The following is a 22,014-nucleotide window of genomic DNA, read 5'->3' as shown; positions in this document are numbered from 1 at the left end:
TGAAGAAAAAAACTATGCGATCACTTCGCCAAGGATCTTGGAAAGGTAAACAACCATATTAAATACCCATGCATGATACGCTGTAAAAAGCAGAGCCAGAAGGATGTTTTTAACATTACCAAGAATATCTATCTCAACCACAGTCAAAATCAAAATTAATGGTGAAATAGAAGCATTCTCATTAAAATAAAGAAGAAAAGAAAAATGGTCCTAACCACAGTACTGCATGTTCTAATCAGTGCAAGAAGCAAAAAAATAGAAATAAAAGGTAAAGCTACTGAAAATAAGAACAAGTCTATCAATATTTTCAAACAACTGTCTCCTCATAATGTAACAAAAGTAACCAGACTATTAGAAATAATGAGCCTGCCAAAGTTGCTAAAACAAGATTAACACATAAAAATAAGGTATTTTTATATGCCAAAGCAATAATCCATACAATATAGATTAAGGGGAAATTCCATCATAATACAAACATGTGCTATATTATAAAAATATAATGTAACCAGATACCCATATTAAGAAATCTCCCAAATCTACAGGAAATACTTTGTACTCTAGAGGAAACCAATCCACCTACAAATGAGGACGCCTGCTTTCACATATTAAGCTGTATTAATGCTCCTTGGGAAAGAGCTCCCTGTAATGTAAATGTCAGTTATTCTCTGCTTTTGGCTAAACAAAATGAACAAAATAGTGCATTTCTCTGAAGGCACACTGTGAGATACACAAGCTTTCTTGTGATACACCTAGGCAGGTCTATCTGCAGGTATCATCTTCCAGGGCAGGAACCACTCCCATTTCAACAGATTACATACCACCAATGTGCGCAAACACAAAGTGCTTGCTGGGGCTCGAGGGTCAAGAGCAGCTTGCAAGTCCCAAACTTTAATTTTCCTAGAAAATAAATGGAGATTGCAATTAGTGGAAAAGTTATTAACATTTTATATATCAAGGAACTTCCTTGATAGAAAAAAGTACATCTGAACTGCTATTAGAAAAGCTAATGGAGACTGCTTATGTCTTAACAAGTCATTTAAACCATTTACACTTGATTTTGAAAAAAAAATAAGGACCTACACATTCTTGGAATTGTTGAAACTGTGAAGAAATATTTTTTAAGGGAGACCAGATAACAACTTCAGGTTATCTAAATTCAGTTCCTGACCTGATAATCTATGTCACCAAATTCATTAATCAGAGGGCTCTCTGGAGCTGAGTAGGTACTGCTGACAGAAGCTAGGACTCTCTGTGAAATTCCAAGGATACCTTTCTTCGAACTAAGCAAAGGAGTATAAACAGACCAACTAGTCCATTTGTGAAGTATACATAAAGTCACCTTGAAAGGTTTACAGTTGCCATTTGCTCATTTAAAAAGTCCTGAGGCTTTTTTAAAAAAGAGTGTTTAACCAAAGGGTAAAGGAAATGGACCACTGAACGAACACACACACACACACACACACACACACACACACACACACACCTAGCTTAATTTAGGACTGAGGGAAAGAATGGAATTCCCGTACAACCTAAGCTACTTACAAAGCTTACAATAATGGTTACCATAATGGTTAAAAATGTAAGCATAGGAGTTACAGAAGCTATCCTACTGTAAGACTTGGGGCAAGACCACTCATCCTTCTGGGCCTGAGCAGCTTCACCTGATCAAGTGGTATAATAACATCTGCCATCCATTACACAGCAAGGATCTAGCACAGAATTGGCACATACATAGCTGCTTAATATACAGTGCTTGTTTTTCCTCTAGACACAGTGACAGTAGTGTATTTAAAAATTTGAAATACATACCCATCATAGGCCCCACTGACAATCCTCTTGTTATCAAACCGGATGCATCGGACCAATTCTTCATGTCCCTCTAGGACTCTTAAACAGGCACCACATTCGATATCCCATAGCCTTGAAAGTAAAACAGATCTCTGTGAAACAACTTCCCACACATGATTCACACTATCCTTGAGTTCTTCATGTCTGTCCCATTCATGATTTTCACTCTCCTGAACTTGTTTCTATCTTCACTCCCAGTCTACATTATACACGTAGAAAGATACATATGTATATTTAGATCATTTGTATATTTTAAAGCACTAATTTGGGGGACACAGGGCTAGCTGAGTCAGAAGAGCATGTGACTCTTGATCTCAGGGTCATGAGTTCGAGCCCCATGTTAGGTGTAGAGAATACTTAAATACAAACATTTTTTTTTTTTAAAAGAGACTAAACTGGGTAGAAGCCTTCTCATTATATTTCCTTTTATTCAGTTTTTTAATCACATGCATGTATTACTATTCTTTTAATTTTTATTCGGCATTCTTTTAATGTCTGAATTGATGAAACCACGTAGCTAAATGGTATAACAAGGACTTTCCTGGGGGAGACAGGGATTGCAGGCAGTAAAGAGAAAGAAAAGGCATGTGTGTGGGTTGAGGAGAGGATATAGTATGTACAGCCAGGGGTGTTAGGCTTCCAGGCCAGGCACTTCTGGCCTAGAATCAATGAGGCCTGCTAAAGTTAGAACCAGTGCACGAGGGGCACCTGAGTGGCTCAGTGGTTGAGCATCTGCCTTTGGCTCAGGTCATGATCCTGGGGTCCTGCGATCAAGTCCCACATCGGGCTCCCCATGGGGAGCCGCCTTCTCCCTCTGCCTATGTCTCTGCCTCTCTGTGTCTCTCATGAATAAATAAATAAAATCTTAAAAAAAAAAAAAAAAGGACCAGTTCATGAGCATGGTGGTTTCCCTCTCCTGATGAGGCTTAGGGACAACCCCTCTTAGATGATACTGCATATTAGGGTTGTCTAGTTTATGAGGTCATAGTGGGAGCCTCTTATTAGGTATATGAAGCATCTCAAAAATATAAACCCATACAACATCCAGACTTTTTCTTGGTGTATGATTTATATGTGAAATTAAAATTTTCACATTTTTCTATCATTGGTTTTCCTACACTGTTTGCAAAAATAAATCATAAGCACGTACAAAACAAAGTTAGCAAACTAATTCTGTAACAACCTTTTCTTAGCCTCTCTACAAGTAGCTCTTACCATCCGCCCCATGAATATTTTATGACAGCCACACTCAGCAAATCTTCTCATCAGTGTCAGGGACACTGGCTTCTCTAATCTACTGTGAACAGTGTCATTTAGCACTACCACTGACTCCAAAGTGGTCCCCTCTATAAACTATAAAGGAATACACATTATCACTTTGTAAAACCTCAGAGAGTCCAGTGAGAAAGTTAAGGACTGTCTACTGCTGAAATAGTTAAGTAATAGAAAGCATCAAGATTCAGGTTCTCATGGTACTTTCATAATACCTTAAAAACTTAAAACAATAAAGAAAACTCACAGCAATTTCGGCTCTATCATTGTGGTTTCATTCCCTCCTTCCTTCTTTTTTTTTAAACCAATCTTTATTTTGCCCAAACATTAAACAATTTGGTTATAAACAAGCCAGGACAATGGAAAAATGACTAAGGATTAGTAAACAGATATTTAAGATAAATATTATAAAATAATATAACAAAGATTAAATATTTAAGATATTTTTTTAATATTTAAGATATTTAATAAAATGTTTAAAGTCTGTCATATTTACTAGAAAGCAAGGTCACTGAGTGTTGGGAGATAAAATACAGGCATAACAGGAGTGGATGATCCTGTAGCACAGTCTTGTACAAGACAAAGTATGCTTGTCCCATGTGCTAGTGAGGAAGAGAGGAGGTACAGGTAAGGGAAAGTGGTGAGTCAAGCCAGAGCATCCTCTGTTCTGAGGGGTTTGGGTATTAAGGGATCTTGGGTGGAGCAGACGTTATAAAACATTGTGTCTTGGGGGAATCAGTTTATCTGCTTCAGTATGCAGAGCCAAACAGATTAATAAAAGTCATATACAGTTTTCTTACTTGAAGTATCCCTGAAGGTTCAAAGTCTTTCGAACATCAAGACAGGGAGGAGTAAAAAATATGGCAAAAATCGGCCTGCTCTGGCAGCACACCAACTTCTACCCACCTTATGGTATTATCTGATGATCCACTAACAACCAGCCGATCCCTGTACTGGAGACAGGCAATGCCTCGCTTGTGCCCATTCAGAGTACGAACAAATTCACAGGTACTTGTGCTCCAGACCTGTATAATAGATTATCAGTCTTTTAAGAACAAATGCAGAGAAGTCCCCTCACAATACACCTTTTTACAAAAATCAGAGCTTCTGAGAATGACCAAAATACTTGACTATGAAATATGGTTTGGGGGCTGGGGGACAGATTGGCCAGCATACAGTTTTCTTGGCTGTGGAGGGATAAAACAGGAATGAAACACAGGGAAGCTGTGAAGTCTCCAAACCTTGAGATATTCACAAAGAGAACATCTCCTGGATGGTTCAGACATTCACTTGCCTAGAAGGAAGAGTGTGGGCCAGATTTTATGTTTTCATGCCAGCTGACATGTCAAATCCAATGTAACTGATGTGAAAAAGTTTCACCTTTCACATCCTCCTCTTTTCCAGCATAGTTGCTTGAACAGCTCCATTTGTTTTGACACATCACTCCTAATATTATGTATGTGGAATAAATAATCCCTCTTTTGTGAAACCATCTGCAAGACTTAGATGTTCACAGACACACTTAATATATTACAAGCCAAATAAGGAGATGCAAAGCAACCGAAGTGCCCTGAATTATTTTACCAGCTGCATTTGTAGTTGAATGGGATAACTAGATATCCACATGCAAGAGAATGAAGTCAGACCCCTAACTCACACGATACACAAAAATTTAATTCAGAATGGATCAAAGGCCTAAATGTGAGAGCTGAAACTATGAAACTCTCAGAAGAAAACCCAGGAGTAAATCTTTGTGATCTTGGATTAGACAATGGTTTCTTAGACATGACAACAAAAGCATAAGCAACAGAAGACAAAAACTGAGAAACTGGACTCCATTAAAATTAAGTTGTCTGTGTTTCAAAGGACACCACCAAGAAAGTAAAAAGAGAACCCACAGGATGGAAGAAAATATTTGCAAATAATTTACCTGATAAGGGACTTGTAACCAGAGTATATAAAAAACTTTTACAACTACACAATTTTAAAAAGTAATAATAATCCAATTTTTTAAGTATGTGAAAGATTTAAAATACATGTTTCTCCAAATAAGATATAAAAATGGCCAATAAGCACCGAAAAGATGCTCACTACAATTAGTCACTAGGGAAATGGAAACCAAAACCAGTGATACCACTGCACAACTACTAGGATGGCTGTAATAAAAAAGACAGACAATAACAAGTGCTGGCAAGGATATGGAAAAGTCCTCCAGGCTGATCTAATGCAACACTGTTTTGTAAAAAGGCCCAAACATTCCACGCAGTGATCTCATTCCAATTGGTGTGACTGAGCAGTGAGTGATTACATACACACCCTACTTGTCCAGCTTACAGACCACTCATTTAAAGTTTGATGCTACCTTCGTGATTTGTGGGGCTAGAAACTAGACTCTAGAAAGCTAACTAGTGCTGGCCATAAAAAGAAGGCTTTTTGAGCCAAATCTAAATGCTCACACATTGCTAGTGGGATTTTAAAATGATGTAGCCACTTTGGAAAATTTTGGCAGTTCCTCAAAATGTTAAACCCAGAGTTACCTCCCAAGAGAACTAAAAATTTATGTCCATGCAAAAGCTTGTACACAAATGCTTATGGCAGCACTATTTGATACAAATAAAAAGTGCAAACCACCAAAATGTCCATCAACTGACAAATGGACAAACAGAACGTGGTTAAATCCATGAAATTTTATTGTCATTAGAACGAATGACATACTGACACATGCCACAATATTCACGGATGAACCATGAAAACATGACACTAAACGCAAGAAGCCAGACAGAAACATCACATATTATGATTATATTTGTATGAAATGTCTAGAAGAGGCATATCCATGGACAAAAAGTAGATTAGTGATTGCCAGGCACCAGGAGAAGAGAATGGGGGTTGACTGTCAATGGGTTGGGGGTTTTTTTCAGAGGGCAATGAAAATGTTCTGAAATTAGATGGCTAACCCTGTGACTATACTAAAGGCCACTGGATTGCATGCTTTAAATGGTGAATCTTATGGTATGTGAATTATATCTCAATAAAGCTATTATAAAAATTGAAGAAAGCTAAAATTAAAGAAAGTTAATATGGACACTGGAATCGGTACATTTACCATATCCTCTGAATCACCCTACACTACAACTGTTTGCATCAGGCCTGCCACCCACCACACACTGAGCTTCTTGAAAGTAGGCGTGTGTCTTTTTTTTTTTTTAAATATGGAACGCTTCACGAATTTGCGTGTCATCCTTGCGCAGGGGCCATGCTAATCTTCTCTGTATCGTTCCAATTTTAGTATATGTGCTGCCGAAGCGAGCACTAGGCGTGTGTCTTAATCAGTATTATATCTCCAGCATCCAGCCCAGGGTCTGCGGCATGGCAGGTTCTCAAAATTAAGTGAATAATGAATAAATCAAATTTCAGCACTGCCACTACCTAGCTGTGTGGTCTGCAGCCCAGTTCTTCACTCTCTGAGCATACTCTGTAAAATAGAGGCAATACCCACCTCAACAGAGTGCTGGAAAAAAATGGAGTGACACAGTAATGGAAAGCTCCCAGTACACAGTGCACATTCCACAGGTTAGTTCTCTGCCCCTTAAAAATATGAGATCAACAGTGCCATTTCATGCAATAGAGGGCTGCTCTGTATCCTGGACCCATGACCATTTCCTCCTACCTTGCATATGATTCTGGAAGCATGAAGAATGGAACTGCTTCAAGGGCTCAAGCACAAGTGGAAGAGAATAAACATCTTGCAAGTACCAGGTCGGAAAAGGCACCTCTGCTTTCTCTGTGTTCTAATAAGGTGAGGAGTAAGCAGAGTTATGACTGCAGACACACTTACTTTGATGGTTCTGTCACCAGAGGCAGACACAATGTATTTATCATCAAAGTCTACAACATTGACAGCAGCGCGGTGGCCAACGAGGACACGGCGTAAAGTGATATCGGTGGCAGAAGCCATGTCCCACACGGCAATGGAGCGGTCCTTCGAACAGGTTACCATCAGTCCATTGCTGAAGCGTAAGTGCAGTACAGCCTCGTTGTGGTGGATCAATGTGTTTAGAACTTCACCCGTGTTCACATCCCAGACTCTAGATGAGAATGAAAAAGCACAATGCATCATTGTTAAGACAACCAGGAAGAGAGTCTAGCTTCTGTGCCCCGGGCCCATTCTTAGTAGTAGGCTGGGGAGGTGTAAGCTTTGCTTGTATTTGGTGAATGGGACCTGATACCTAAGATCATGGCTAAAAGGAGCCCTCAGAAGCAATTACTCTATTTGCTAAGAAGTACTGAGAGGGTTTCAAAAAAGGAAGGCCAATCCTAGCTCTGCTCAGGTTTAGATTTAGCACCAGGTCTTCAAGGACTTGTTTGCAGGTTTGTGTTGACAACAAAATGATTCTCCCAGTAGATGGGCCCTGCAGTGAGTTTGCAGTGACAGGGAGGAGGCTTGGTAGCTGGGGAATTAAGGACAGTTTCCAATCTTAAGATTCCTCTTGACCTTTGACAGGCCTCGGAGTCTCTTATTTATCCACTGCAAACTAGAGACTGTAAGTCATCACATCTTGTCAATTTCCACACTCATCTATGTGCCCAAATGCTTTATGGACAAAGTCAGTATCCCAACTGCTTCCATCCATGAGATACAGGATTCTTAGGGGCAGCCCTTTCATGCTGTAGCTTTTCTGTTAACGCAATCTCCTAAGAATTGCTCTTCACAAAGAGCAAAGGAGGAAAGACACAGGCTTGTAGGGCAAAAGTAATGGCCTAGAAGCACAGAGAAAGGACACTATGACTTTTCTAAATGTCTGAAGCATGGTATCCCAGGAGAAAGCTAGCTTAACACTAGGTAATGTGTTTTTGCAGGAAAGTACACTGCCATCTCTGTAACATACAGCAATGGGAATAGGACCTACTTAACAAAAGCTTTCCACCCTATTTTGTTCAAATAAAACTACACCCAAAGTGGTTTACAAATACAGTATACAAAAACATATACAAAGTATGTATCTGTTCATTCCAGAAAAGGGTGCAATCTCAGTCTTCTCACAAAAGACTGTAAATTCAGACTAGTGAAGCCAAATCACTCACCTCACTGTAGAGTCTGAAGAACCAGTCACAATGACACGTTCATCATACTGGAGACAAAGGACAGAGCCAGTGTGTCCTGTTAACACTTTCAAACATTCCAAACTGGTTTTATCCCAAATCTATTGAGACAAGATCAACCACAAATAATGATTTAGTATATCACATTCTGATAAATATGTTTGTCTCACCTTATTTTCTGAACCATAAATAAAACAGACCTCTGTTATAATAAGTAAGAGTGGTTAAACTTCAAACAGGTGGAAAATGAAAAAAGGGAAGAGGCAATATTGAATAGCTTTCAAAACAGATGTACTATTTTGCATACTTTGTCCCTCTAATGATTGTACTCATTATTTTTAACAGCCTTATAACGGGAATTTTCAAATAAACTCTGAAAAGAGTTGGCTCACTCTCTGGAAAACAATGTGACAATATCTAGTAAGAACCTTTAAAAATGCATACCACAATCCATTATGTTTATTTACAAAAATTTTAAAATAAAAAATGTTAAACATTTCAGACAAATTTCAAAGTAAACTATGTAAAGTTTTTAATGAGAGAATATAATGCTTTATTACAGTAATGGTTTTTAAGAACCAGAATAAAAACCATCTATATAATGACATAACATGTATATTCAAAAAAAGAAAAAGAGGAAAGGAAAGAAAATGTTAATAATAGTTGGTTTTGTTCTCTGAGTGCTCTTTTTCTCCCTTCTTTTGATCTTTCCTAGATTTTCCAGGTTTTCAATACTGTCCTCATATAATGGGGGAGGGTAAATCATTTCTTTTTGAAGATTAGATTGTTAAAGATAGATTGTGTGGACCTGTTTCTTCCACTGTAAAATAATATTATCATGATTTACAGCATCCCTCAAGTTTACTGCAAGTACTCAAGATATAACAAGTATTGTAGACATTTAACTATCTTTCTACAACAGCAAGGCTTGCTTCTAACTTCTGACCTTAATTAGCACCACAGTTATTTTTAAAGAGTGATTAGTGGGTCGCCTGGGTGGTTCAGTTGGTTGAGCATCCAACTCTTGGTATCAGCTCAGGCCTTGATCTCAGGGTCGTGGATCTGAGCCCTGCATGGGGCTCCACACGCAGTTGAAAGAGTGATTAGTGATCCAGGACTGGTATAGAAAGAAGTACAGAAGGTTTCCAAACATGGGTCCAGATGATCTCTCTATAGCACACTTCTTTTTTTTTTTTTTTTTTTTTTTTTTTTTTTTTTAATTTTTATTTATTTATGGTAGTCACACACAGAGAGAGAGAGAGAGAGGCAGAGACACAGGCAGAGGGAGAAGCAGGCTCCATGCACCGGGAGCCCGATGTGGGATTCGATCCCGGGTCTCCAGGATCACGCCCTGGGCCAAAGACAGGCGCCAAACCGCTGCGCCACCTAGGGATCCCTCTATAGCACACTTCTGCTCTACTCTTTAAGTCTTATAAATCAAATGTATGCATATTTTAAATTAAACATGGTATATACCTCTATTAATAGAATTCTTTAGAAACACATCCAATATAAATGAAATGTAAGCCCCTGGCCAGTCTATACTTTGACAAGGTCCTTATAAACCATTTTTTACCTATTCCTTAAAGGATAATTGCTAAAATTATAATTAATTAAATTAATTAACCTGCCACAAGTTATCGGGGCTATCAATAAGTAATACATAAAAATAAGAGTTGTGTGGTCAAATGTTTTGGAAGTTGGGAAACACTGGGTGTCTCAGAGCCTTTACATGCTACTCTATCCTGTGAATTTCTAAGAAAGAGGTAGAGCATGCAGTCAACTTGAGGAAAGATAAACAGAAATTATCCAGAAAGAGGGGGAAAAAAGATTGAGAAAATGTAAGACAGTAGCAAAAGATCTAATATTTATGTAATTAGTCTCAGAAGGAGACAGCAAGAAAATGGTACAGAAAAAATATCTGAAAAACTAATGGCCAAAGACTTTTGAAACTGGTGAATGAGGGGTACCCAGATTGTTCAGTCAGTTGGGCATCTGCCTTTGGCTTGGGTTATGATTTCAGGGTCCTGGGATAGAGCCCTATGTCAGGCTCTCTGCTCAGCAGGAGCCTGCTCCTCTCTCTCCCTCTGCCTACCACTCTACCTGCTTGTGCACTCTCTCTCTCTCTCTCTCTCTGTCAAATAAATAAAAAATTTTTTCTTAAGATTTTATTTATTTATTCATGAGAGACACAGAGAGAGGCAGAGACACAGGCAGAGGGAGAAGCAGGCTCCATGTAGGAAGCCCGATGTGGGACTCAATCCCAGGACTGCAGGATCACGACCTGAGCAGAAGGCAGATGCTCAACTGCTGAGCCACCCAGGTGTCCCTAAATAAATAAAATAAGGAAAAAAAAGAAAAGAAAAGAAAAGAAAAGAAAAGAAAAGAAAAGAAAAGAAAAGAAAAGAAAAGAAAAGAAAAGAAAAGAAATTAATTTGGTAAATGAAAGACATGAATTTACAGATTCAAAAAGCTCCATGAAAGACTTCCTAGAGGGATCCCTGGGTGGCGCAGCAGTTTGGCGCCTGCCTTTGGCCCAGGGCGCGATCCTGGAGACCCAGGATCGAATCCCACATCGGGCTCCCGGTGCATGGAGCCTGCTTCTCCCTCTGCCTATGTCTCTGTGCCTCTCTCTCTCTCTCTGTGACTATCATAAAAAAAAAAAAAAAAAAATTAAAAAAAAAAAGACAGACTTCCTAGATATGACATCAAAAGCATAATCCATAAAAGAAAAAATGGTATACAACACTCTGTCAAAATCAAAATCTTCTGTTCTGTGAAAGATATCCTTGAGAAAATGAAAAGACAAGACTGGAAGAAAGTATTTGCAAAACATATGTTAAAAAAAAAACTATCAAGAATATGTAAAGAACTCTCAAAGTTCAATAAAATGAAAACAACCCATTTCAAAAATAGATAAAAGATCTGAATAGATACTTCACCACAAATACACAGATGTGACAAATAAGCACGTGAAAAGATGCATGTACTCCATCAATGGGGAAATGTAAATTAAATCCAAAATGAGGTATATCATGTCTACATACCTATTAAAATGACAAATCCCGGGGAAAAAAATATTGAGAATACCAATCGCTACCAAGGTTGCATAAAAAAGGGAACTCTAATACACCGCTGACAGGAACATAAGGGATCCCTGGGTGGCACAGCGGTTTAGCGCCTGCCTTTGGCCGAGGGCACGATCCTGGAGACCCGGATCGAATCCCACGTCGAGCTCCCGGTTCATGGAGCCTGCTTCTCCCTCTGCCTGTGTCTCTGCCTCTCTCTCTCTCTCTCTCTCTCTCTGTGACTATCATAAATAAATAAAAATTTAAAAAAATAAAAACAAAAAATGACAGGAACATAAAATGATACAGCCACTTTTAAAACCAGATTGGCCATTTCTTAGCAGGAAATACATACACTTACCATGACAATACCACTTCATTTTTACTCAGGTGAACCGAAAACCTACATTCTGCCAAAAACTTGCATACATGTTTATAGTGGTTTTATTCATAATTGTAAAAACTGGAAACATGAATGCCCTTCAACAGGTGTATAGAAAAACACATTGAGGTACACGCAAAGAGTGGACTATCACATGGCGACAAAAAGGACTTAACTATTGCTAAATGATGAATCTCGAATGCACCATGCTAAGTATAAGAAGCCAGACTCAAAGGGCTACCTACTATGTGAGTCCATTTATAGGATATTCGCTAAAAGACAAAGTTATAGGGACAGGAAATAAAGATTTACAAAAAGGCCAGTGCCTAGGGGAAAGAATTAAACACAAAGGGGCCAAATAAGGAAACTTTTGGGGATAACAGAACTGTTTTATGTCTTGATTTTTGTTATGGTTACACAGTTCTTTGTGCTTGTCAAAACTCATACAACTTTACATCAAAAAGAGTGAATTTTCCTGTATGCAAATTATAACTTAAAAAAAAAACAGTAAAAAAAAAAAGCCCAATATGTTTTCTTAAATATGAGAAAATAAGCTACAAACAGCGTAAAACAAAATCTGTCAGATCAGCTGCCAAACATTAAACACAGAGAAATGATCCAGTTTATCTACTATTGAAAAGTGAATTAAAACATATAAATATAAATTGCTCTATCATTCTTTTATGTTATCACAGAAACCTTTGTCAGCCTTTGTCAGCACCCATAAAAGACTGATTTATAAGTTAGCAACACTTCTATCAGCTAGCAAAAGTCAGCAAGAGTCCTGTGATACTGAGATATTTTCAGTGTGCACCTAAACACAGAATATAGAATGTGAATGTGCTTTAGAGAAGGATAAGAAGTGAGACAATCCAGGGGTCTAGTATTAGTAGAGGGAAATACTCTGGCTCTAGTTCTTTAGAACCACATTGAGAGCTGCCAAGATGGAGTAGAACAGTTAAAAACAATCTGGAATAAACAAAGATTTAGTGATCTAGTATCTAAGATATAACCACAATTCTAAAAATAATACATACAAAACACAGTCATTCACCTTAATAGAATTATCTCGTAGGCCACTGATAATTTTTTCATCATCATACTGTAAACAGTAGACACCTTTACTATTTTCAGAGCGGCACTGAATCCTCTGCAAGTTGTGTCGTCCACACCGCCAGTTAGATTCTATAGTCTAGAGGGAAAAGGAGGAAACAGATGAGTTTTTGTGAATCAACTATTCTATTAGGCTACAGACTTTAGTGTTGCTTCCAGGAACAGCATACCAGATACCCCATCTTGGTCTGCACAACTGTCTGTGGATAGGAATCATACTCTTTTCCAAGTAAGACATTAGCCTAACAGTGTTTTTTTCTCAAACACTCCCTGACTGTCTGGCAACCATCAAATGATTTCCAATGAGTTTGAGTTGGGTCTGAAAAAAAAAAAAAATAGCCTAGACAGAACTCAGTATGTTTAAAAAATGCCATTTGCACCCAAAACATACAAATAAACAGTAACTCACTGGGTCACTTAATGCCAATTACAGTATCTGGCAGAAGACCACCACCAACATGAAGCATATACTGACAATCTATGTATCCATCCAAACCAGTGTCTTAATCATTGTGAAAAGATATTGAACAACTATTACATGCCAACTACTACAGAAAGAATTTTATTTGGTATTCACTTTTAATCTTCTACTAGACTTAAAGGTCCTTTAGAATTGCATATTTCCACCCTTGATTCTCATTCTTTCATAACTCATACAACATTTACCAAGATGTTACTTTATTCCACATACTGACTGTGCTAGGCACTGGGGACATAAAGAACAGGAAGCATACTGCTTTCAATGAACCTACCACTCAAGGCACACAGGTATCTGGAATTGGATATACTCTAAACATGTTTGTTTGGCTAAACGATCTATATGTTAACCCTGAAACGAAATTCTCATTATTTCATCCTTTTGCAAACATGGAAAGAGTTTCATTTCCTGAGGCCACAAAACTAGTAATCGGACTAGCTGGAAATTATACTCCGCTCTCCTTGACACTAGTCCATGTTTTCCACTAAAATATGCAGCGTCTATAAAGAAGTATAGCCCTAGCTATTGAGACAGTGAACACAGAGCATAAATAAGATCAGTAACAATTCCAGATAAAATATGAGTGTCAAATGAGTGATTAAAACTGTCAGTGCTGTAGGACACTTACATGAGATAAACAGTATTACAGCTTCACACCAGTGCGCAAAGTTTAATGAGAAAATGGGTCATGCCCGGAGCACTACAAGACCTAACCTTTGGGAGTAGATATAAGGCATTTTCAGGATCAAAGGGCACAATGTTTCTACTAAGAACAACCAAAGTGTAAACTCCAAATCCTGGAAATTAGGGGGCAACCAGGACTAAAATAATTGGTTACATGTGAGTCTGCAATATAGTTTGAAAGGTTATCTGAGTAGCTAAAAGTTTAATTAGTTGCTTTGCTAAAGAAAGGTGACAAATCTCATCTTCATTCATGATAAAGCACTTAATTACTGGCTCTGTTGTAATCTAACAAACTGTATTTCCTCTTATGCTGAAGGCAGCATGCTTCTGCACACTCTAAAATGTTAAAATCTACTGAATGTTATGTGCCAGGTACTATGCTTTTATAACACTATGCTATGTGTTTTAAATATTTTATAGCTAATTTAATCATCACAATTCTGAAGCTGAAATTATTGTCCTCATTTTACAGAAAAAGAAATGAAAGGCTAGAGACAGTGATATACATATACCTAAAAAGGGAAATGTTTCATCATTTGTGGCCTTTGTACTTAGTACAGGAGCCTGGAAATCTAATCCCTGCCCTCAGAGCTCCTATGTACAGCCTTGAGAAAAGGCAGCATCACATATTCCCAACACCCACGGGATGAAGGCGGCGGTGCCATGGAGACGCCAGGAGAGAGGGAACACTCATCTGCCCATCTGCCACCAAGTCAGAGCTTCTTAGGCAGCAGCATCATCTCTAGTAAGTTTGTAAAATGTCAGAAATAAAAAGCACATTCCAAAACCAAAAAAAGATAATAATTTACCTCACCTCTGCTACCACTACCAACATAGATAACAGATCTGTCTGTATAAAGCAACTTTTTGAAAAGGGGTCCAGAAAAAAAGACTTACTTAAACTCAACTCAATCCTTAAAATCATTTAGAGAACTAACATATTTTTAGATAGTGCCTGAGCCACCTCAGCACATTAAGTATACCAAGAAAACGCTGACTTAGGAGACAGATGTACTGGTAACGAGTCTTATTAATGGCCAGTGACTCCTGGCAGTGGTTACCAATGTTCAGGCCACAACCTACCAGGGCCCGGAGTTAATACAAAATGCGTGACTCCATATAAACCCAAAGTATTGCAAAGCTGACTATGTAACATATCTTACATATATATCTGGTGTTAAAGAATTCATATAGGTACTTTAGTTATAAAACAAACAATGGCTTTAAAAATATTAGTGAATCAGTTAAGTAGCTGTTACTCTATATGTCTCAATGCAAAGGAAAAGTACATTCACTATCACATGGGAAACTGAAAAAAAGTAATTTAATGTAAAAAGAGGAGGTAGAGGAATCCCCATACTGAAAATAATTTCCTACTTGTTCTATCTCTACTAGAAAATGTTTTCTAGAACTGGGTGCCTTGATTACAGTCTTTTACTGGACCTAAAAACCTAAAGATAGCAGAGAGGACTAAAGAGGAGCTGGGGTGAGGCAGTAGTCAGCCTGGGGTGCACTCATCCCCAGAAATGTTTGAACAGAGAACACTACCTGTGAAAGGCTGAACCATACCCTCCATCTCAGGCCCTCAAACAAGAAGCAGAGGCCAGGACCTCTCAAAAGCTCTGCTAGATAACAGGCTCTTGGTCGAAGTTGAATTGAAGTTAAGAAATAGGAAATGGCTTAGCTTCTCAACATTCAGGAAAGAGATTAATTTTCTAAAACACATTTCTGGATTTTAAAAGAAAGGAATGCCAGATAATCCTGGATTATCTGGATCATTTTAGGAAGCTCCTACTTAGGGCTATGTTAAAAAAAACTATTAGGTTCCTGAATCCCCAAACAAGTGTAGTTTGTTTCAAAATGCCAGGGAAGGGACACTAAACCAGTTCAGGGAGCTGATAATTTTGCTGCACACCAGTCTCATGTAATTCCTAGGACTTTACTCTTCTCAATTCCCCAGGCCACCCACATAAGCAAGCAGCACTTCCTGCTGACTATGCTTGCCCAAAATACTACCTACCACCATATTTGACAACCTCAACTCTTACTAGACTGCTTATAAGCCAGGTCCTTATAAAAATTTTTTTTAATTAAATAAATAACTAAAGAATAAAAACCTAGACCATTAAAGATGGAAGGCAGCCCACTGTGGTATATAGAAAATACCAAGGCCAGTTAGCAGCTTTGGCAAATGAGCTGCGACTGTCTGAGCTGCAGTTTCCTCCTCTGTAAAAATGGGGAAAATATAGTATATACTTCCTCAAAACTGTTGTGGGGATCAAATTAAATTATGTAGGTAAAGTGCTCGTCACAGTGCCCTCAAATGAGTGGTATTCTTCCTTGTTTGTGGAGAACACAGACCCAAAGGAGTAGGTTGTGACCAAAAAAAATCATCTCACCAAAATGTCAAGAATGGCTGTCTCAATCTAGGCTGATACTTAATGCTGCTAGCCCTGAGCCCTCCCTAACCATTCCTAGGAAGAGACTCAACTTCCCAATGCAATTCAACCATGAACTCCAGCAGTAGGGATACAGGGCATTCACAGGTGCACCTCTTTAATTATGCAGATACCTGCCATTTCACTTACACATCATGTGGTATGGCTACCGTAGAGGAATATTTCGTGTTTTTGAGAACTTGTAAAATCCCCTTACCCTGAGCAAATTTTCAAAATACTGGGAAAGTAGCCATGATATACAGAGTATACAGCGGCATTTAAATTGGCAATAGAGTGAAAACAGATGTCTGAGTATGGAGGAATAACATTATTTTTAGAAGCCTAAACACAACTGGGTGGGTGGGCAAGTTTCAGCATTTTCTGGTCAGGACAATATTAATATCAAGTTTGCAAACCACAAAAAAGCTCCCCACTTTCCCTGAATAAAATGTGGTTTATTCAAAGGTGTGATACAATACACCATCATCTTACCAGTGGTTCCAAGGAAAGTGCTTCAAACGATTTAATCCAGTGAACACAAAGAAGGAAAAGACATATTCCATGAAAGAGTTTGCCACTACTCTGAGATGGCAACAGAGAAAACTCCCAAGTTCAAGACACAGAATTCTAATCGACTGGAGTTGATTATAACAACTTCCATCTCTCTGCTGAGACAGTTGGGGGAGAGGGGAATGGTAGAATGAAAAGAGCAGAAGCATTGGACTAAGAATCTCAGTTTTGATATTTTGAGGGTTAAATTAAATCACTGTGGCAAAGTACCTAATAGTAAGCTCACCAATAAGAAGAACTTAGACTCTAGATAGTAGAGGAAATATGGCTGCTGCTTTTAGGAATGTGCCTCAGGTTTTCCAGGAATTCCTTCACAACTCAGAGGTACTCTAAACCCTCTCTTCTCTCTGTGTGGCAAGAACACCCATGAGAGATGAACCTTTGTAGAAAGCTAAGACTTCTTATTTATTCTCCCCAGACATTAGCTCTCACATCTTCCTTTCCTAAATAATAGGGATTGGCCACACTAACCTAGATTCCCTACTTTTTTCTTAAAATTGGTCAATTTCTGACAAGTCAAAGTGGAAGGGCAAGGTCATCTGCCCATCAGAGTCAATCTGGGAATGGAAAGATGGCAGGCGCTAATACATGAGATAGAGCCATCAAAGCAGAGCAAGAAAAGGAAAGAGAAAAAGATGTTGTGAATTAGCAACTTTGCAAAGCACATGGGAACCATGCAGAGACTGCACCTGTGTAAGGGCAACTTTGTGCAGGGGCACAAATATCCACTTGGCATTCAGGGTAATATTTAGCTTTTGGCAACATGCTTAAAACCCTTTAAAACACTCCCTTTTCCATAACTGGAACTGAAACAGGCCAACTGATCTTAACTCATACCCTTTTTTCAAGGATGCTGGATATTCAACACCATTGGGAAAAGAGGAGAAATCACCTTGCAAAGTCCACAGGCATGCAACAACAAACCTCTTTCTCCTTTACTTCTTGAATTTTCCACTTTGAAAATGACAAACACAACCACTAAGCCTAAAGCTAGATAAACCTTGGTTAAATTCCCATCTCTTCTCTTAGTCTCAGTTTCCCCTTTCTAAGATGGGGATAACATGTACCTTGCAAGAATTAAATGCAATAATTTATGTAAGTCACCCAACATAGTTCATGGTATACTGCAAAGACTCAGAAGAGGGTACTTTAATTATTATATTCTGCTATGAGAGTTTCATACCAGCCATATGGTCAAGAGCCAAGCCCTTGAGTCTCCATTTGTTTGATCCAGAGATCACTGACACAACTCTCTACAAGTGCATCCACCCTGGACAGAGTAAAACCTACTCCCAAAACAGAGGTAAAGAACTTGATTTTGAGGAGGTACCAGTGATCTATAGTACAAAAGCTGTATTAAGTACAGAAGAATAGGCTGACCACGGACTCTGTTACTCACTAGCTGTGTGATCTGAAGCAAGCTATTTAATCTTGTTGAGTCTCAGTTTCCTTAACTTTAAATAAGACCATGGGCTACCTCTCAAGGTATTGTTCAGAGTGTTAAATAAAAAAGTGTATTATAAAATGCTTTATAAAGTATCTAGCACAAGTAAATACTCTTATATGTGTGATACATCACTTTTTATTATTACTAGTATTAGTGAATATACCAAAGCATAAAAGATCATCCCTTACACTAAGAGATCTGGCCCACAAGAATCTGGAGGAGACTCTCGGGGCCAACCAGTGGGTTTTCCCAAACCACAGTTTAAAAACCACTGGGTAGACCACCATGATGTCGAGGTTTTTTATCAAGTAGGGTTTTCCCCCCTAGCTCCATTTCCCTCACATCTGCCTCCTCCACTAACTTTAAAATATTATTTCAGCCTGAGGAAATGGTTATGGTAGGTGGTGTCACATACTATCATGCTACAGAATACTGAGTTCATGCTATCGATTAAAATAGTATTCATGAGGATTAAATAAAATAATCTACGTCACCAAAATCTTCAACCCAAACAAAGTTCTTCCAGGGTTCCGGTTTATTAACATGGCCTTTAAACAATGTCCTTCTCATAACAAAGGACTTGCTAAAATTATTCAAGGAAATTTGGAGATACTTTGTAAAAAAAAGTATCCTTGGGGAAAAAAGCAAAAAGTAACATAGTTTCTACCATGTATGCACAAGTAATATCTTAGTACATACAATAAGGGACAGCCCCCCCTCCCCTGAAACATACACACAGACCAACTTAAAATTCATGTTAATGCTGTGTCTCAGCTCCTCCATTGTAGAAACAATTTATTTTAAGTCCTGAACTGCCAATGGATCAATTAATTCCTATATTTTATGATTTGTCGGTCAGAAATTAAATTATTTTGCCTTCTCTAAAAGATTACTTTACAGCTCATTTTAGGGAGCTGTATACTCAAGACAAGGATTTGTGTTTTAAATATGATATTCTAGTCACATTGAGATTTACCATTAACCTAATGATTCCATCAGTTCACATCTGCCTTAAAGGGGGAGGGGGGCTCCCCAAAAGGCACATGTTTCTCCATTAATGAATTTTGGCACAATAACTTTTATGTCTATCACCTGGGGGAGAGGATTACTTCACATTTGGGAAACTGAGTATAACTTTATGGGTGATACAGCACTGCCTAGCAAAGGCTAGACTTTTCGCCAAGGAGGAAATAGTGAAGTAACCAAGAACTGCCAAGAACACATGTGAAAGAGTTAATGAGAAATGCCTGTGCATGTCTTTCCTGGTTCAAGGAAAAGGGCTAAATAATAAAACTGAACTAATTAGAACACATGAATAATATCAAACATCTCCAATGTTTCTCATCAAGTTTACAGAGTTTTACTGGTCTGGTGAAGTTACACTCATATCCAAAATGGTCCAGGAGCATAATTTGTGCTATAAAACCCACTTAACTATTGCTTAGAATCATACTGGAGCCCTTTGGGGGGGGGGGGGGGACTTATGGGAAATTTACAGAGGAAACTGAAACTGTGCCTTCTCCAGATCCCTAGAGATGGCTCAAAAATGGAAAATTGCTGACCTAAAAAACTGTGCCTTGAATTTTAAAAAATTTATCAAATTAGAATAAAAAGCTGACTTTGAATTAAGGTTTTAATTAACTGGCAACCTGCAGATGTATTTCATGTTTTAGAAAAATTAGATCATTTTTTACAAAAGGCATTATCCACTCTGAAGAATGGCTGCAGATTATACACTGATTATGACACATTTGCTTTAAGAGTTCAACTTTAAAAAAAAAAATTACTAGCTCCATGTTTTTAGATCAAAAAACACCCTAAGGCAACATAAAAAGTTGAGAACAAGACACAAAGAGCCCATAAAAACAGATAAACCATAAAGTTACCTCTATATCCTGGATAATCTTTGGGTATAATGACCTATAAAATGAATTGGGAGGGCCATCTGTAGGTCTGTTCTTAAACAGGTACTGATCCCTGGCAAATAAAAACAAACAGATGTTACATTTTTGCACATAAAAGGGTGAATTGTATTTAAACATGGTGCTTACAAAGATACTGTATCTTTCAAGTCTTCTGACTTGTACTGAACTTTAACAGTTCAAAAGCAGAATTTCTGACTGTTAAATTTACATGTTAGACACAAGTTTACTTTCATTTCCAGCTCTCTATCATAATCCTGGCCTTTTATTTCCTGGACACCCAACACATATTAATATAGCCTTTCATTCTGTAACTTGATTTTAAAAAAATGCTAATGTAACTTTGCGATAAACCTTACTTGGTACACATCAAACCTCTTCCCATAAAGAAAATACAGCCCTAACCCTCACACCACAATCTGTACTTCCATCTATAACACTCTCTCTCGTGCTAAGTGGGCTGGGTTACATAGATGTACAAAGCTATAAAGCTGTATGTAAGTTCATGGGTGTCTGAAAACTCCTGCCTGCTATGCCTCCCGTATCTTCAATCAGAAGAAATGACAAATAGCAAAACGGCATTATTTGACTTTCTCATATTTTCTTTTTTTCTTATCTATCTTTTGGTAATATATAATATCTAAAAATAACATGAAAGGAAAATCATAAATACATAGGTTTGAAACGCCAAATCAACTAAATCATTCAAACTAAATTATTCTTCCTAGTGGTTAATACTTGTAAGGGAAATATGCATTGCAAAAGGAATTATTCTAATAGCTTTAACTCCCACCACCACTGCTGACCAATCCTCCTTCCCAATTGTTTAAAGTGGGCCAACACATTTGGCAAGTATAATTATTTTGAGCTGTCCAAGTGACCCTATGTCCAAGAAACTCTTTGTAAGGAAACAAGCAACCCAAAAACTTACCACCCTCTTCTTTCTGAAAGCCCCTTCCATAGAGGGTCAGTGCGCACCATTCGTTCAATCAGTTTCTTCCAAAGCATTCCTTCAGAGATCACTCGCTGCCATTCTTTACATACCAGCTCTGCTGCACACAGAGACCTGGCATCCAGGTAAGAAAGAATGTTTTCTGCTATGTGATCTAAGCCTTGCTCTACAAAATAGAAAAGGCAATGAAGGAATGGAAAGGGAGATGGAAATGTACTAGTCACCATTTCTGTAAAGGTAGGAGGAATAAAGAAATCCCAAACCAGGGAACATACTTGAGTAATATCAAAAGTTCTACAGATATACAGGTGCATGAGTACATAAAAACATACACTTCTTTGTAGTTCTGAGTTTTTAACATAAAACAATTGATGGCAGGACAACTGGCTTCCTCAGTCCATAGGCATGCAACTTTTGATCTCAGGGTCATTGAGTCCAAGCCCCAGGCTGGATGTAGAGTTTACTTTAAAAAGAATTAGATAGATTAGATTAGATTAGACAGATGGATAGATAGATAATGAATGTATATTTATGGCAACGGTTCCTGTGTGTAAAAGCCGAACTTGGACAGTTCTCTATTTGTCAGATACTATGAAAAAAGACTTGTTTCCATTTTCTTTTACATAACTCTTACAAAACCACTACAGGATGATTCCTTAAATTTTTCAGATGAGGCAAAAAGAGGTAAAATCCTCAAGGTTTCACAACTATAGAGCACCAAAGCCTAGATTGCAACT

The 22,014-nt window shown here is 38.1% G+C and overlaps 1 protein-coding gene and 1 non-coding gene across 22 annotated transcripts in view; both read right to left on the bottom strand.

The window, feature by feature from the left end:
• Window positions 1–22,014, bottom strand: part of FBXW11 (F-box and WD repeat domain containing 11) — a 127,470-nt gene that overhangs the window by 9,868 nt on the left and 95,588 nt on the right. For all 21 annotated transcript variants that reach the window (XM_026007165.2, XM_026007175.2, XM_026007191.2 and 18 more), the window contains 8 exons: window positions 21,257–21,443; window positions 20,290–20,380; window positions 12,728–12,865; window positions 8,206–8,324; window positions 6,959–7,208; window positions 4,027–4,145; window positions 1,810–1,920; window positions 819–897 (listed from right to left, as the gene is read on the bottom strand). In XM_026007165.2, the coding sequence (XP_025862950.1) occupies window positions 819–897; window positions 1,810–1,920; window positions 4,027–4,145; window positions 6,959–7,208; window positions 8,206–8,324; window positions 12,728–12,865; window positions 20,290–20,380; window positions 21,257–21,443 (1,094 nt within the window). The remainder of the gene's footprint in view (window positions 1–818; window positions 898–1,809; window positions 1,921–4,026; window positions 4,146–6,958; window positions 7,209–8,205; window positions 8,325–12,727; window positions 12,866–20,289; window positions 20,381–21,256; window positions 21,444–22,014) is intronic.
• On the bottom strand, window positions 6,327–6,433 carry LOC112928938 (U6 spliceosomal RNA). Its single transcript, XR_003236817.1, has one exon. It is a non-coding gene; the product is annotated as a U6 spliceosomal RNA (small nuclear RNA).

The sequence above is a fragment of the Vulpes vulpes genome, chromosome 4 (assembly GCF_048418805.1).
Source record: "Vulpes vulpes isolate BD-2025 chromosome 4, VulVul3, whole genome shotgun sequence".
NCBI lineage: Eukaryota > Metazoa > Chordata > Mammalia > Carnivora > Canidae > Vulpes > Vulpes vulpes.
Note: the sequence above shows the minus strand (reverse complement) of the source record. Positions and strands in the feature narration are given on the sequence as shown.